The 17,890-nt window shown below is 46.4% G+C and overlaps 1 protein-coding gene across 7 annotated transcripts in view; it reads left to right on the plus strand.

The window, feature by feature from the left end:
- col12a1b (collagen, type XII, alpha 1b) overlaps window positions 1-17,890 on the plus strand; it is a 126,175-nt gene that overhangs the window by 43,339 nt on the left and 64,946 nt on the right. For 6 of the 7 annotated variants that reach the window (XM_070544698.1, XM_070544720.1, XM_070544682.1 and 3 more), the window contains 11 exons: window positions 2,145-2,274; window positions 2,362-2,507; window positions 3,489-3,618; window positions 4,422-4,558; window positions 4,683-4,812; window positions 5,065-5,204; window positions 7,148-7,280; window positions 7,366-7,383; window positions 10,546-10,685; window positions 15,619-15,748; window positions 15,955-16,094. In XM_070544698.1, the coding sequence (XP_070400799.1) occupies window positions 2,145-2,274; window positions 2,362-2,507; window positions 3,489-3,618; window positions 4,422-4,558; window positions 4,683-4,812; window positions 5,065-5,204; window positions 7,148-7,280; window positions 7,366-7,383; window positions 10,546-10,685; window positions 15,619-15,748; window positions 15,955-16,094 (1,374 nt within the window). The remainder of the gene's footprint in view (window positions 1-2,144; window positions 2,275-2,361; window positions 2,508-3,488; window positions 3,619-4,421; window positions 4,559-4,682; window positions 4,813-5,064; window positions 5,205-7,147; window positions 7,281-7,365; window positions 7,384-10,545; window positions 10,686-15,618; window positions 15,749-15,954; window positions 16,095-17,890) is intronic. The other variant, XM_070544687.1, reaches the window with a different exon arrangement.

The following is a 17,890-nucleotide window of genomic DNA, read 5'->3' on the forward strand; positions in this document are numbered from 1 at the left end:
GCAAGCCACCCTTTTCCGGTCGAGAACCATGGTCTCAGATTTGGAGGTGCTGATCCTCATCCCAGCCGCTTCACATTCGGCCGCGAACCTACCCAGCAAGAGCTGAAGGTCAGAGCTGGATTGAGCTAGGAGGACCACATCATCCGCAAAAAGCAGAGACGACATTCTCTTGCCACCAAACTCGACACACTCCACACCACGGCTGCGTCTAGAAATTCTGTCCATAAAAGTGATGAACAGAACCGGTGACAAAGGGCAGCCCTGGCGGAGTCCAACCCTCACTGGGAACAGGTCCGAATTACTACCGGCTATGCGGACCAAACTCACGCTCCTCTGGTAAAGGGACTGAATGGCCCTTAACAGAAAGCCACCCACCCCATACTCCTGGAGCGTCCCCCACAGGGTGCCCCTGGGGACACGGTCATAAGCCTTCTCCAAATCCACAAAGCACATGTGGATTGGTTGGGCAAACTCCCATGCCCCCTCCATCACCCTTGCAAGGGTATAGAGCTGGTCCACAGTTCCACGGCCAGGACGAAAACCACATTGCTCCTCCTCAATCTGAGATTCAACTATCGATCGGACCCTCCTCTCCAGTACCCTGGTGTAGACCTTTCCAGGGAGGCTGAGGAGTGTGATCCCCCTATAGTTGGAACACACCCTCAGGTCACCCTTCTTAAAGATGGGGACCACCACCCCGGTCTGCCACTCCCTAGGAACTGCCCCCGATGACCACGCAATGTTGTAGAGACGTGTCAACCACGACAGCCCTACAACATCCATAGCCTTGAGATACCCAGGACGAACCTCATCCGCCCCCGGGGCTCCGCCGCTGTGTAGTTGTTTGACTACCTCAGCAACTTCTGCCCCCGAGATCGGACAGTCCATCCCCAGGCCTCCCAGCTCTGGTTCCTCCTCGGAATGCGCATTGGTGTTCACAAACTCAATGATGTTATTTTCTTCACAACCCTCAGGTACAGAGTAGATTCTTATATTTTTTTTGCGAGCTTGGCTCTCAAGTGCCTCACATTTCATTTCTAGTTGTTTTTGCATCTGGACCACTTGTATTAACACATTGGAGGTTTTCATTGCATAGTCTTCACTCTCAACAATTCTCTGTTCAGCTTCCTCCATTCTTTTTTTGATGCTCGTGAACTCTGCTCGTAGCTCATTCAATTCTGTTTTTAATGCTCCAAAGCTGGCTGATGTTTCAGTTCGAAATTCTCTCAGTTCTTTGAGTATTTCAGCCATACCTGAAGATTTTGTTGGTGTCATGTCCTCAGCTGATTCCAGTTGATTGTTCTCCATTTGTTTGTGAGCACCTTCTTCCATTTGTTTGGAGGATTGCTTTTGCCTTGGTTTTGGCATATTCCACAGCTCCAGTCATAAATTTATCAACTTGCAGTAAAAGGTCTTGGTTTCAGAGGATTTCCACACAAATTTTCATCATTCCAAGCACTTTTAAATAGAATCTTCTTAAATTGTTTGGAGAGCCTCTCACAGGCACACCTGTCCAGCGGCCATCTTGTTGTGAATCAGTATAAAAAATAAAAAAAAAATGTCCACATACATGCATATATATGTAAAATACCTCTTTAGAGGGCATGTTATCTAATTAATCAGTTATGTACATGGTCAATAATTATGTGAAATTAGAGTAGCACACGTGTTTTTGGCTAGCAATTTAACTATGGTCAATCGAAACACTTAGAACAGTAACAGCACACCTCCCATGGCCGAGCCGCTCGTTTGGATGTATAATTTGTGGGGGTGCACGCTGACGTTCGAGCTGTGTTAACGTCCAAACTGCTGGCAGAGCAGCCATCCCTTAACTTAAACGTTTTTATTTGAATCTTTATTCTCGAATGAGCTCGAATGAGAACTCATTGTCATTTACGAGAATCTGGCCACGAGGCAGCAGCAACACACACAGTTAGCTTTAGAGCAAAGAACAGCAGATAAGGTCAAACATAAAGGTAAAATAAGATAAACTGAGAGACACAAACAGTTCAGAGGTAACTCCTGGCTTCAGTTTTGGGTTCATCGATAATTTGAACCTGTTTTGGAGCCATGTCTCCTTTTTCAGGTGAGGTGGTATTCCCCCTAACAGGTAGCTAAATGAAAAGGAGTCTTTGTTGTTTCAGCTGTTGGTTGACAGTACCTCGACAACCGTGCTGCTGCCCGACCTGACGCCCCTGACCCAGTACAAGGTCAATGTTTATGCCATAGCTGGAGACGTGAGCAGTGAGCCTCTTCAGGGCTCAGAAACCACCTGTGAGTGTTTCCTTCTTCCTGTTAGTTTTCAGAAAACACAGATGTGGTCCTGTTGGGTTACTCTGACTTCTGGTTCTGTCCCTTCAGTGCCTCTGCCAGCTGTGAAGAACATGAACGTCTACGATGAGACCATGAACAGCATGAGGGTGAAGTGGGATGCTGTACCTGGTGCCACTGGGTACCTGCTGCTCTACAGATCCATCAATGCCTCCGAGCCTCAGGAGGAGAATGAGGTAAAGTAGAACCCAGGAGAGGCCCCTGATCCTGACTTTGACATGGATCTGGACCCTGACCCTGACTCAGAAGACCCCGTTTAAACTAGCGGCCCACCCCAGACCTGATCTTGGTTCTGTAGAACTGGTTTACTGACATTTCTGACCTCAATTTTAAGCAATGCGTGACTAGCCTTGGGGGTAAAAACTGGATGCTGGTCTCTCTCTCAATGCTCCCTCAGATAAATTCAGTGGTGGAGTTATTAAAATTTCCAGTTGCACCAACACGCTTAAAACCAATTCTGACACTGAGGCACCTGGGATCTGTCCCTCACATGTTGAAACCGCCTGCTTAGACTTTGCCAATGCACTTATCAACACCTCCGTCTCGGCTTTGAATCGCTGCAGGTTGGGTGGAATGCTGCTGCTAGGTTCATGACAAGCATTAGTCACTGTGATCATGTTACTCCGGTGCTGGTACTGCCTCACTGGCTTCCTGTGACCTTTAGGCTATGGTTAAAGGTCCCGATCTTTACCTTTAAGCGCCTGGCACCCCCTTACCTGTCTGAGCTACACGCCCTTTATGACCCTATGCATGCTCTGAGGAATGCTGATCTTCTCTCCACACCTCAGATGAGATATAAATTGCAGGGGTAACGGGCTTTTGTGTGTGCCACCCCTTCAGTCTGGAGCTTACTTCCTCTGTGGATCAGACAGGCTTCATCTCTCCTGTTTCAAATGTTGCTTAAAGACTAACTTTTCTGGCCTGGCCGTTGCTGATTTGATGCCTTTGTTAGTGGTTTTGTTGGACTGTTCTCGTCTGCTGTTCAGCCTGTCTTGTGGTATTCTGTTGTGTGGGTTAGGGTTTGGGTCGGCTCCCATGCTGTGTTTAACTGTGTTATAGGAATAAGCTGGTATGGTGTAACTGGAGCCAGTGTTTCTGTTTATGCTGATCCAGATCTGGTCAGTTGGTGCTCTTCCTCATGCACACTTTCTCTGCAGATTCGTGTTTTGGGAGATGTGACGAACACCCAGCTGCTGCAGTTGATTCCCAACACGGAGTATTCCATCAGCGTCTTGGCCCGACACGGCGAGATGACCAGCGATGCTCTGGAAGACCGCGGAGTCACCTGTAATTCCTCATGTCTACATTTTCAATGATCCTGCTTCAGAAGTCCACCTTTTATTATGGAAAATAATTTGTGAAGGAAGGAATCTGAATGAATGACGCTCCTCTCGTTTTTTTCTCGCTTAATAAACAGCACAGCAAAATTTTTACCTTAAATTCTGACATCTTCAGAGCCTCCAAAGGAGGGAAGTAGCTGTAGGATTTTGTCTTTAATCCAACTGGTGGGATTTGTTGTGTTTTTCCCAGACTTTATAGACAAATTCATGTAGTTCTGTTAGTCAGAGACGTTTTTAATCTGGAGTTTAGATTTAGGCCAGAGATTGCCAGGTTTTATCTTCACATTGGACCTTCTTCCTGCTGAATCAACTCTGAACCAAGGGAAGTTCTACAGAAGCTCGTTTGGAGCAGAGAATCGGCTATACCTGTAGGATGCTATCTCTGGAGGATGAGTTGTACTGAAACAGTAGTTCAGGGAAAGGTTCTTGTGTTTATTTTGGGATGTCGGGTCAGTTTTTGAACCTGATTCTAATTTTAATCAAAGATGTGAATAAATGTATGAGAAAAATGGGGCAGAAAGGCATTTGTGCTTGATTAAAGCACATGTTGTATCAGTGGCAACCTCTGATGTCATCTTGATGAGGCTTTCCTTTGGAGGCTTTCCCGTTTCCATGCTCAGGCAGGTTGGGAAGTCACTGCAGGACTCGGTTCTCCTGAAGTCACTTGTTTCCTCAGCTCTGAGTTTTCAGTGTATCCCGACATCCCTTCTGCATCAGGGATCTGAAATGAGTTTCCCTGTTGTCCCTCAGTACCTGTTCCTCCTGCCGGAGCCCTGAGGATCTCTGATGTCACTCACAGCAGCATGAAGGTGAACTGGGACGCAGCTCCTGGAGCCGTTCGTCAATACATCATCACCTATAAACCCGAGGAAGGAGATCTGAAGGAGGTAGAGTTGGATTATTTGCTGTCTTCTGTCTTATGAACCTCTTTGTCCTCCCCAAGGACCATCCAGCCCAGGGAGACCTGACCATTTAGCAGGAAGTAACTTAATGACATGTTTTTACTGGCAGGTTGAAGTTAATGGTGACATCACCACCCAGGTTCTGACCAGTCTCATCTCTCAGACTGAGTATGATGTTGCTGTGACTCCGGTTTATGACGAAGGCCCTGGGACCGTGATGCTTGGAACTGCCGTCACAGGTCAGACATCCATTTACTGAAGTGTTCGATCCAGCTGATGAGAAAGCTGGAGGTCTACTTGAACCACCAGACCAGTCAGACCTAGACCTCCAACCTTGTTATGTAGCATTCAGATAGTAATCTGTTGAAAAAGTAATCCCATTACTAGAACTGCTGTCATTTTCTCACTCACTGCTTTGTGCCCAGGTGTTAGTTGGGCTCTGATGTGACGCTTCTAAAGTTTTGTATCTGAAGTCTCCTGACGTTCCTCAGATGTTGTTCCTGCTCCCAAGAACTTGCAATTCTCTGAGGTGACCCAAACATCGTTCAGGGCCGCGTGGGAGCACGGTGCCCCTGATGTGGCCTTGTACCGACTCACTTGGACCAAGAAGGGTGAAGCTGCCTCTCAGGATGTAAGTCCATCAGAGGAAGCTGAGTCAGCAGTGCTGTTTACATGAAGCTCAGATTTAAAACTTTCCTTGGCTGTGAGTGTCATAAGTTCTTCTGAGCCATGAAATGGAGCCAAAGAAACCCACATGAAGCTCTGGTGTTCTGTCGCTGGACACCAATCAGATCAACGGACGGAGAACAGGTCTGCTGGAACCAGAGTCCATTCCTTTACCTGGCCCAGAGGTGAATTAGGAGCTGCACAGTGGCGGCTGGTGACGTTTTTTAGGGCGGGGCACATTTTACCAGGAGTTGTGCTGAAGAGCATGCCCTGCACATGAGTAACCCGGCAGCTTTTTAATAAATGTGCACTATTAAACAGTTTTTATCCAGCTGCTTCCTTACAAAAGGATGGGCAGTAGACTGGTTACCCACATCACAGCTGAGCTTCAGACGACAGCTTTTGGAGTCTTACTTGCTGATATTTGGACAGCTGTCCTTGAAAAGGATAACAGAAATGTGAACCTACACACACAGATATTTGAGAAGTGAAACAAAGTTTATAGGGTTTACAGAGAGTGTGCTTTAATTATTTAAACCAAAGTAGGCAGGTGCATGCATTTGGGCACTGCTGTTATCTGATTGGTTCCAAACCTTTAGAACTAATTATTGGAACTCAAAATTGGCTTAGTAAGCTCAGTGACCCCTGACCTCCATACACAGATGACTTCATTTATGAGGAAAAAATATTTAAGGGGGCCAACTGTAAGTTTCCCTCCTCAGTGAATGTTCTCTACAGAGCAGCAACTTAAGGGTCTCAAACAAGTCTCACATGAGCTGAAAACAGACTGTTCACCATCATGGTTTAGGGGACGGATTCAGAAAGCTGTCCGTTCCCACAGTTAGGAATATGCTGAGGACATGGAAGACCACAGGCACGGTTCAAATTCAGGCTCAAAGTGGCAGACAAAGAAAAATCTTTGATAAACAAAAGGGTTAGGGTTATGGTGAGAACAGTCAACCCACGGGACCAGTGCACTTTACACAAGGAGGTGCTGCATGTGAGAGGGATGCAGAGCAAACCTTTTCTCCGCCCACAGCACAACAGAGCTGATGTATGCTAAAGCACATCTGCAAAAGCCAGCTTGGACTAATGAAACTAAAATTGAGTTATTTGGGTGTAACAAGGGCGCCATGCATGGAGGAAACAGGGCACAGCATTCCAAGAAAACACCTGCTAGCTACAGTAAAACATGGTGGTGGGTCCATCATGCAGTGGGCTGTGTGGCTGGTGCAGGGACTAGGAATCTTGTTGAAGTTGAGGGACGCATGGTTTCCACTCAATATCAGTAGATTCTGGAGAGCAATGTCCAGGAATGAGTGACAAAGCTGAAGCCGCACCAGGCTGGAACGTTCAACAAGACGACTCTAAACGCTGCTCAACGACTACTAAGGCCTTCATGCAGAGGAACTAGTAGAACGTTCTGGAACGGCCATCTTAGTCTCCAGACCTGAATATCATTGAGCATCTGCTGTGTGAGTTAGAGAGAGCTGTCCATGCTTGGTCATCAGACCTGAATGAACTGGAGATGTTTTGTGAAGAAAAATGGTCCGAAGTACCTTCATCCAGGATCCAGACTCTCATTGGAAGCTATAGGAAGAGTTTAGAGGCTGTTTCTGCTAAAGGAGGAGCTACTAAATATTTAGTTCATTTCTTTTTATGGTGCCCAAATGTATGCACCTGCCTTATTCAGTTTAAACAGTTATCGCACACCTTCATCCTTCCGTTAACTTCTCAAACATCACTATGAGTTTCCTGTTTGACATATTAATCTGAAGTTTTTTATCACAACAACCAACGATTTACAGGCTGCCCAAACGTTCACATCCCACTGTAGATCCTATCAGTCAGCTCTTTCTGTCCTTTGTGTTGAGGTCAGAAACTAGTCTGGACTTTGTCCTTCACCAGGCCATCCTGAACCATGATGAGACCACCTACACCATGGAGAACCTGGACCCTGACTCAGAGTACCTGGTGACGGTCACAGCCATCTACCCTGATGAATCAGAGAGTGAAGATCTGATGGGGAGCGAGCGGACACGTAAGATAGCCGAAGTCTTCTGAGCACCATGATCCTTACTGTCCAGCTGGAGCTGCCCTGAAACCATGCGTTTTCTCTTTTTTAGTGTTAAAGGCTTCAGATGGTATGTGACATGAGGACGGGTTCTCTGTTTTGCTCATGGTTCTGTGTTGAATGGTAACATGGACCCAGATAGTTCCTGACAAACACACGTTGTCTTGCATGTTTGTTTTCATGCTGTGCCGTCATCCCACCAGAAACCCAACTAACAGGTTTTCACGTCTACATCCATCATTCCAGCTGGGTAATGAGTCGGTGATTAAAAATAATAATTCTGATCCAGGGACGAATGATACAGAACTACAAACACTCCAAACATTTAAAATGCGCCCGTCTGTTTTTTTTTTCCAGCGTTTGGTTTCAGGGATGATCCGCCAAAATGAGCCATTTGAAAACGATCCCCATTTATGATGTCACAGTAAGGAACGCTAGCCTAGATCCACCCCTGGTGGTGGGTGGGCGTGGCCAGCTCCACCTTGTTTTCCTAAATAGACAAGGTCCTGAAATGGCTCATTCTGGAGGGTCGAGAATAAAACTGCTGAGACCGGAAAATGTCATGATATGATTCCTTTAACTCAGTCGGTCTTAGGAAGAAAATTCAGTGGGTTCAGGTTTGGGACATCAGTCTGACTGACAGGCATTAAAATAAAACAGATTATATTGTAGTTGCTTCGGGGAGCAGCTACTGTAAATTGCGGTTGGTCCGCCCACAACTTTACACAGGACATAGAACAGGGCATAACACTGCACACACACCTGGTAAGTGGTATGTACTCCAGGATGTGCACATGCACGCTATACTAATGTGCACACAGTGAGCGGCACAGTTTAATTTAGACAATGTTGTGAGTTTGTGCTTTATTTAATACAGCGATAGCTTCGGGGGTGGGGTTGTGTGCTTTAGGTGTTATGGGCCAGGTGGAGAAGCTGTTTGTGAGCCTGGTGGTCTTTGATCTGATCTGTAACACCGTCTTAAGGGCAGCTGCTCAAACAGGCTGTCTGCAGGGTGGGAGGGGTCGTTGCTCATCAGCTGTCTTTTAGGGAGGTCAGGGGTTAGCTAACGATCTTCTAGGCTATGTGGTAAGACTCTACTGAGCACTTTTAGAAGTGGGGAGAAAAAAGTCTCAAAAGAGACCCTCCAAGGGACGTGGTCAAATATCTTCTTCAGATCCATAAAACACATGTAGATTGGTTGAGCGAACTCCCACATACCCCCCAGCCTCCCCCTAAGGGTATAGAGCTGGTCCAGTGTTCCACGGCCAACACGAAAACCACATTGCTCCTCCTGAATCCGAGGTTGGACAATCCGATGGACCCTCCTCTCCAGAACCCCTGAATAGACCTTACCAGGAAGTCTCAGGAGTGTGATCCCCTGTAGTTGAAACACACCCTGCGGTACCCCTTTTTAAATAAGGGGCCCACCACCCCGGTCTGCCAGTCCAGTGGAACTGCCCCCGATGTCCACGCGATATTACAGAGCCGCATCAGCCAACACAGCCCCACAACATCCAGAGCCTTGAGGAACTCCAGGCGGATCTCATCCACCCCTTGAGCCTTGCCACAGAGGAGCTTTTTAACCACCTCAGTGACCTCAGCACCAGAGATTTGAGAGTCAAACTCAAAGTCCCCAGACTCTGCTTCCTCACTGGAAGATTTGCTGGTGTGATTGAGGAGGTCTTCGAAGTATTCTGCCCACCAATCAACAACGTCCCAAGTAGAGGTTAGCAGCACACCATCCGCACTATAAACAGTGTCGGTAGCACACTGCTTTCCCGTCCTGAGATGCCGGATGGTGGACCAGAATCTCCTCAAAGCCGTACGGGGCTTGCTCCATGGTCTCACCGAACTCCTCCCATGCCCGGGTTTTTGCCTCTGCGACCAACCAAATACACACACACACACACACACACACACACACACACACACACACACACACACACACACACACACACACACACACACACACACACACACACACACACACACACACACACACACACACACACACACACACACACGTGTGCTTAGAGATCTTTTGAGACTTTTTTCTAACCATACAGCATCATCTTGCAGTCCATGCTGCATCTCCTCAATATGTGGAGGAAGTGTGGCCGCTCCTGGGCTTGCTTCACTTGAGCCCTGGTGTTGGCAGACCAAGTGAGGTTGGAGGAGATGGTGATTCCCAAGAGACTGATGTGGGGTACACATTCAATGCGTTCATTGTTGATGGTGATGGAGACGTGTGTGTGGTTTTGTCTCCTGAAGTCCAGTATGAGTAGGCCAGGTTATTCTGTGAGTACCACCTGGACAGGTTGCTTATATTTGCTCTTTTATACTGAAACCAACCATGGTGGTTGTGTTGGTTGGGTGAAGTGTGGTGCAGTCTGATGTGTACAGGGTGAACAGAAGGGGGCCCAGCACGCAGCCCTGTGGAGCACCAATGCTGGTGTGGAGACGTGAGGGCCAAACTATCAAGAATTCCAGAGAGGGAACATTCTCAGCTCCACACCCGTCCTGCCTGATGTACTCACGGGTGCACAGTTTTATAGTTGTGTGTCTACTGGAGACACTTGGTGAACCTACTGGGAAACTGTTAGTGGTGTGGACATAATCCCTGGACCTCCATGAAACAGACTCATCAGTTAGGCAATCCAGATGGGGCTGCTGACCACAATGAGATTTCAGAGGGAGCTGCTACATCAGCGTGGTGTGTCACCCTGCACCACAAGTCAAATGTTAGAAGTTTAGCACATTTTCAGCACAAGGTAAATCAAAGATTAAAACCAAAAATATAAAAGATTACGATTACCCAGATTACCCACGAGGCTCCAGGTGGTTACAAAAGCTGTCCTCAACATTCAGGTCCAGTATACCAGCAGATCTGGACCCACACTGGACTCTGGGTCATCATCCACATTCATTCTGCTTCTGCTTCATCAGTAACTCCATCTTCATCTTCATGTTACTGCAGATCAGATGAACAAACATTTCATTTAATAACCTGATTTATCAGAAAGAGTTTGGATCCAGAAGGTGATCAGGTTATTAAACGAGAAGCTTCTGAACTCCAGCTCCATATCCCCTCATTCCTCTCTGTCCATCCTGAACCACCCATCCTCCTAGCTTCACCACACTGGAAGAATCCTCCTCATCATCCTCATCTTCACTTGTTATCACACTAGGACTTTTAAGTTTCTTCTAACTGGGTGTTAATCTATTCTTCCAGTTCCTTCTGAGCCTCCTCGAAACCTGCGTGTGTTTAATGCCACCACCTCCACATTGTCTGTGAGGTGGGATGCTGCCCCTGGACCTGTCAAGAACTACAAGATCACCTACAAGCCCCTGGCTGGAGGGGAGCCGCTCTCTGTAAGTTTGCTCCTCACTTAAGATGTTGGTCAGAATATGTTTCTGCTGCGAACAGAAAGAAAACATCAACAGATGTTTAGAAGTGGAAGCAGAAGGTGGAAGTGGGCAGGTTTCTAATTTCAGCTTCAGTTGAAGCAACAGACTGCAGCTTCTGGATGGAAAGACAGTTTTATTCAGACAGACTAACAAAGAATGTTCTGGATTTCCATGGACCAGGACCTTGGTTCTTGGGGTAGACCATCCATCAGTGGCAGGTGGTGAATTTTGTATCGGTGTGCCGCAACTTAACAGGTGTTGTGCCGAAAGATCATGCCAGGCAGGATTGCATGACCTGTTATGGGAACGCGCGTATGAATAATGAGTTATTTTAATAAATATGTACTATTAACATGTTTCCTATCCATTAACTTCCTTACAAAATGATGGTTTGTGGGCAGAAAAATGAAAATGACAGTTTATTTAAACAAAACAATAATAAATCTTTAACATATTTGTAATTTCGAATTACATTCCTGGTTTTTTAAATCAACAGCAAAATTCAAGCAGGCAGAAAAAAATAATCTAAAAATACTCACTAAACACTAGTTTCTAATGCGTTTAAATGAAAGGTGTCTAAAACGTAAATATTTAATCATTATTTCATTGTATTTCTAGTCAAAAACAAGGTTTTCAGGAGAAACGCCGATTAGAAAAGTGTTAACATTACAAATGCATAAAAATAGCCTCATCGCTCATTATTCTAATAACTAAGTTAAGGATAATTAAGGATCCAGCACACACGCGCCAATTAGTGCAGGTCTATGGTAGAGATTGCTGCACCCAAAAGTAAGGGTGTGGTCCTGGTCAAGACCATCTCCTGAACTCCAGACTGAAGGTAAGAATGGGAAAGAAAGGTGATTTAAGCTATTTTGAGCGTGCCATGGTTGTTGGTGCCAGACGGGCCAGTCTGAGTACTCCACAATCTGCTCAGTTACAGGGATTTTCACCCACAACCATTTCTACGGTTCACAAAGAATGGTGTCAAAAGGGAAAAACATCCAGTATGCGGCAGTCCTGTGGGCCAAAATGCCTCGTTGATGCTAGAGGACAGAGGAGAATGGGCCGACTGATTCAAGCTGGTAGAAGACCCTAACCCTAACCCTCATTACAACCGAGGAATGCAGCAAAGCATTTGTGAAGTCACAACACGCACAAACTTGAGGCGGATGGGCTACAACAGCTGAAGACCCCACTGGGTACAACGCATCTCCACTACAAATAGGAAAAAGAGGCTACAATTTTCACCAGCTCACCAACACTGGACAGTTGAAGAGTGGAAAAATGTTGCCTGGTCTGATGAGTCTCGATTTCCGTTGAGACATTCAAACGGTAGAGTCAGAATTTGGCGTAAACACAATGAGAACATGGATCCGTCATGCCTTGTTACCACTGTGTAGGCTGGTGGTGGTGGTGTCATGGTGTGGGGGATGTTTTCTTGGCACACTTTAGGCCTCTTAGTGCCAACTGGGCGTCGTTTAAATGCCACGGGCTACCTGAGCATTGTTTCTGACCATGTCCATCCCTTCATGACCACCATGTACCCATCCTCTGATGGCTACTTCCACCAGGATAATGCACCATGTCATAAAGCTCCAATCATTTCAAACTGGTTTCTTGAACATGACAATGAGTTCACTGTACTACAACGGCCCCCACAGTCACCAGATCTCAACCCAATAGAGCATCTTTGGGATTTGGTGGAACGGGAGCTTCATGCCCTGGCTGTGCATCCCACACATCTCCATCAACTGCAAGATGCTATGCTATCAATATGGCCGACATTTCTAATAATTCAGAGTCAAGGATATAGTTTATAAAAATAGAATTTAATTTGTTTTTATAAACTAATGATCACGCATGACAAAGTATGAATGAGTGATGGTGTCATGTTCTGAAGCAAGTGTTTAACCCAGGACATGCAGAGTCAGACTCGGAGGCAGGATGGAAAAAATAAAAATCTTTATTAGAATAATAACTAAAGGCGCACTGGGGATCCAGCGGGTGAGAGAACGGGAAGCAGCGTGGATGGGAGCGAGGAGTAGTATGTCCGAGGAGGGGTGAGCCGGGAGAGCGAGGGAGCGTCCATGAGCGCAGAGTGATGGGTATCCAGCAGGTAGGAGAGAGAGGGCAAACTGTGCAGTGAGCGGGGTGGAACCAGTTGAGAGGACGAGGACCGAGGAGGAAGACCGTGAACTGTATGGTAACGCAGTAGGAATCCAAAAACGAGAATGCAGGTTATGGGGAGGGATGACTGAGCCTGGAGCGTAAAAAGACTGGAATTAGGTCAAGGCAAAAAACACGATACAAAATAGGTTCGAAGACAAGGTTCACGTTCACGAGGGCTGTGACTCTACCAGTGAGGCGTAAAAATCTGGCAACCAGAAGCGTCCTCCGTCCTCCTTATGAAGGCAGCCCGCTAATCAGCTGATGGGTCGCAGCTGCTGCTATCTCTCTCCTGAAACCAGAGAAGCTCAAACACAGGTGAGATAATGGTGTGTGTGGAGAGTGCTCACCTCCTGGCTCACAACAGATGGTTGGACAAGACAACAGATAATGAATGAAATGATGGGATGGAAGCTAGATGTATGCAGCAAAACCTTATCAAGTATCTGAGAGATCTTGTGATGTCTGGGTTGTAAAATCAGTCTGACTGTATGGTTTAACAACCTATAGATTATTCATAAACCCATCCGATACCAGTGTGCAGATCTACGATAGCTCTGGGTGGTCTGGAGGAGAGGCAGCCAGGGGTGGTGAGGTCACCGGACACAGTGGCTGGAATCTCAGAGTCTCAGAGTCTCGGCTCCCTTTGAATTCAGATATCACCGGCCATGAGATGCTACCAGGGTCTGCTAGTTAGACGTTCCACATCTGAGGTGTTGCAGTCTGATACCACTCGCAAGCGTTGCAGAGAGGCTTTGACCTAGAGTCAAAAGAGAGGATGGTTCCAAGCGCTTTGCTCACCCGGTCGGCCGAACTGGGAGGCTGGCTAGAACTGGTTAGTCCAGGAAGTGACATAGCCTTTATTAACTACTGTTTACACATTTAGACAAATCAAAATTGGTGGAGGGGGCCATTGCCTAGCACACTGCTGCCAACCACCTAAACATTCTCCCTCTCCTGGTAACATTTTACTCTCTTAGAGAATTTTTTTTTACTGATTGGCTTAATGAACTGAATTGTATTGGAATGTTTTCTGAGTGAAGGTCCTTGAGACGACTCTGGTCCTGATTTGGCGCTTTAGAAATAAACTGAATTGAATTGCCCTGTATGAATTTTGGCCTGTAAGTTATAAGTACGTCTGAGGTGGCTGTGTGCAGTGCTGGAGCTCCACAGGGTACGGTGCCATCTACCTTTCTATTTACCTTCTACAACTCGGACTTCACCTACAACACCAACAGCTGTCACCTCCAGAAGTTCTCTGATGACTCAGCCATTGTCAGCTGTGTGTCTGAGCGGAATGACCAGGAGTACTGGTCAGCCATGTTGGACTTTGTTGACTGGTGTGAGCGTAACCACCTTCGCTTGAACACCAGTAAGACAAAGGAAATGGTGACTGACTTCCAGAGAAACACTCCTCCTCACTCACCAGTAAACATCCAGGGAGCAGACACTGAGGGGGTGGATACCTTTGAGTACCTGCGTGTTCACCTCAACAGCAAACTGAACTAGTCCAACAACATAGATGCTGTATAAAAAGGGCCAAAGCTGCCTCCACCTCTTTTTCTCACTCTGTGGTTGGCTCTGTTATCCACTCTGATGGTCTTTTTGGGTGCAGGCAGCTCTGACCGAGACAGGAAGAGACTGAACAAGCTAGTTCACAAAGCTAGCTCGGTTCTGAGCTGTCCACTGGATTCACTTGAGATGTGTGAAAGGAGGATGCTGGGGAAGATGACCACCATCCTAAAAAACCCTCCCACCCACTGCATTCCACTGTGGAGACCATGGACAGCTCCTTCAGAGGCAGACTGAGACATCCCAGATGTAAAACAGAACGATAGGTCATTCATCTCCTCTGCAGTAAGAGTGCAGACCTCCTCAGTTTCACTGGTACTGGCATTATCCTGGTACCACAAAAGCAATACTCAGTATGTGTTCAGTACTTGGATGCACATTTGTATGTTAGTTCCCGGATGTGTTCTTGTCCTGCCCATTGTATTGAGGATGCATCATTGCACTCAGAGGTGAAATCTTATAACTGTAGTCTTTTATATTAGAAATACAAGTAAAGAAATTTAAAGTTTTCTGCTCTTGTAAATAATTGTGTGTAACCTGTAAAAGATGCCTTGTTCGTTTGGTTTTTTCCAGACTCTTTACAATCCCTCAAAATGCTAACCCTAATTAGCCACTATCAAAATAAGAGCAGCGTAGCCTTAAACAGCTCTGTTTTGATGAAAACTAAACTTTTCTTCATTTAACAGAGGGCAATGCTGATATTATCAGGTTCATTAAAAATGGACCAAATACACAAATATGTTATGGTATTTAAGGGACAAACTAAACTTCTATTTTTACGTCAGGTTTTTTTTATGTCAGGTACTTTTCATCATAGCAACAAGCAGCGCTCGTTGCCGGAGTATGGCTCTGTTTCAAATGCTGTCCTTGTCCGTCCATATTCAGTTGACCAGACTTTCTGGTGTACTTGCCAAGAACATATATGTCAAGTAAACAAAAACTTGATGGTGTACTTGGGTACTGAGAAACTGCCCTTTTCTCCATTTATTAATGACAGATACCAATAATGTTTAAGGTTCTGGATCTTGAAATTGATTTCCTACAGGGATTTGTGAATTGAGTAAATCAGGTCATTTCTGTTAAATCTAATCCTTTAAAAGCACAACCTCCTCACAACAGGATATGTGACCATGACTTATGTGTTTTACCCTTGGAACAGGTTCAGGTTGGAGGGAAGAAGACCAACATGATCCTGCAGCAGCTGCAACCCGACACACAGTACACCGTCACCGTAGCTGCCGTCTATCTGTCAGGAGTAAGCCAGGACATCTCTGGAGAAGGCAAAACAAGTATGAAAAACCATCAGAACCCACCTAGAATCACAATCCACCCACAGTCAGATGCCTAGTCATGGTTTCCCTCTAGCATCAGAACCAGTCCATTTCATGAGTTGTATTGACATTCTGCTAAAGACCAATGATGCAGGATAAAGTAAATGAATGAAAGTCATCCCTGGTTTTGCTGCTGACTCACCTGTTTAATATTTTTTGAGCAGAACCTTTGGGCGGTGTGAGGAACCTCCAGGTTCTGAACCCAACCATGACCACACTAAATGTGCGATGGGAGCCAGCTGAAGGCCGAGTGGTGGAGTACCGAGTCATTTATGCTCCTGCTGCTGGAGGAGCTGAGAGCATGGTAGGTGCAGAACCAGTTTCTTTACTGGGTTTGAATCACAACCAGTCCTATCCCACAGTTTATCCCAGCTTGTTCTTGACAATAGGTCAAGTGCTGGTGTCACTGGGTGTCTGTTGCAATAGTCCAGCCTGCAGGAGGCAAAGGCGTGGATGAGCTTCTCTGCAGCTGAAAGGGAAAGAGAGGGACTCAGTTTGGAAATGTTACAGAGATGGAAATGGTAAATGGCCTGTATTTGATATAGCACCTTCTAGAGTCCTGGAACCTGCCATGGTGCTTTACAACACCATCAGTCATTCACCCATTCACACACACATTTACACAAAATAGAAAAAAAGAGGTTTTGCTAATTGAGGTGACATGTTTGTCAAAGGAAAGGTAGGCGTCAAACTTGACCCCGAGGTTTATAACAGAGGGAAAGAGGGTAATCGTATTGCCAAGGAACGAAACGGATGTAACGGGAGAAAAGCGAAGTTGGTGGGGCGATCTGATTTGAATGGCTTCTGTTTTCAAGCCATGCAGCTGTAGAAATTTTTGATTCATCCCTGCCCCAATCTCCCCCAGGCAGGAGGTGTGGCAGAGGGGGTCCCAGAGGGAGTGATGTGGAGATAGAGTTGAGTATTGTCAGCATAGCAATGGTAGTGAATTCCATGCCTGCTGACAACTCGGCCTAGGAGAAGCGTGTAGATTGTGAAGAGGGTTGGACCGAGTACAGAGCCCTGTGGGACCCCACAGGTAACAATGTGGGGTGAAGATCTTGCCCTCCCCTCAAGGCTACATACTCTGTCCTATCTGTGAGGTAGGAGCAAAACCATTTTAGGGAGGTGTCGGAGAGACCAATGTAGTGCTGGAGTCTGAAGGAGGATGTGGTGGTCAGCAGTGTCTAATGTAGCAAAGAGGTCGAGATGAATGAGCAGGGAAGTGTAGCCGGAGTCAGAGGCCATTAGAAGGTCACTGGTCACTCTGATGAGAGCTGTTTCTGTGCAGTGTTGAGAGCAGAAGCCAGGTTGATATGTATCGTAAAGACTTTTGGAATTGAGATGGTTGTTGAGCTGGGAGGAAACCACGTTTTTTAACGCTTTGGAAATGAATGGTAGGTTGGAGATGGGTCTGTAATTTGACAAAGGTTCAGGATCTAGAGTGGGTTTTTAAGAAGGGGTTTAATGATAGCTGTTTTTAAGGGTCTGCCATCTTGGAGACAAAAAAAATACGAGCCTTACAGTTTTATTCTCTTTGGGGCGCCGGTGGCACAGGAGTTAAGTGCTCGCCCTGTAATCGGAAGGTTGCAGGTTCGAGCCCTGCTCAGTCTGTCGCTGTCGTTGTGTCCTTGGGCAAGACACTGAACCCACCTTGCCTGCTGGTGGTGGTCGGAGGGACCGGCAGCACCTGTGCTCAGCAGCCTCGCCTCTGTCAGTGTGCCCCAGCTGTGGCTACATCGTAGCTCATCACAACCAGGGTGTGAATGGGTGAATGACTGATTGTGTTGTAAAGCACCTTGTGGGGTTCCAGGACTCCAGAAGGCGCTATATCAAATGCAGGCCATTAACCTTTCTCACAGGTGGAGTGTTATATATTCAGCTTTAATGCCCCGCCTAGAATCGAAACATTAGAGATGTGTTTGGTTGTTGTTCATGGACATGGAGACGGAAATGAAAGAGGAGAGGAAAGGAAGAGCTGGAGCTCCGTCCTTGCTAGCATGTTGGTGAACCCTTGCGACGACTGATAATATTGTTGCATGTCTTCGTACCAATGCAGTCGAAGAAGTATAGTCTAGCCTTTAAAGGTGTGGTTCACTTGTT

The sequence above is a fragment of the Nothobranchius furzeri genome, chromosome 2, assembly GCF_043380555.1.
Source record: "Nothobranchius furzeri strain GRZ-AD chromosome 2, NfurGRZ-RIMD1, whole genome shotgun sequence".
Lineage (NCBI taxonomy): Eukaryota > Metazoa > Chordata > Actinopteri > Cyprinodontiformes > Nothobranchiidae > Nothobranchius > Nothobranchius furzeri.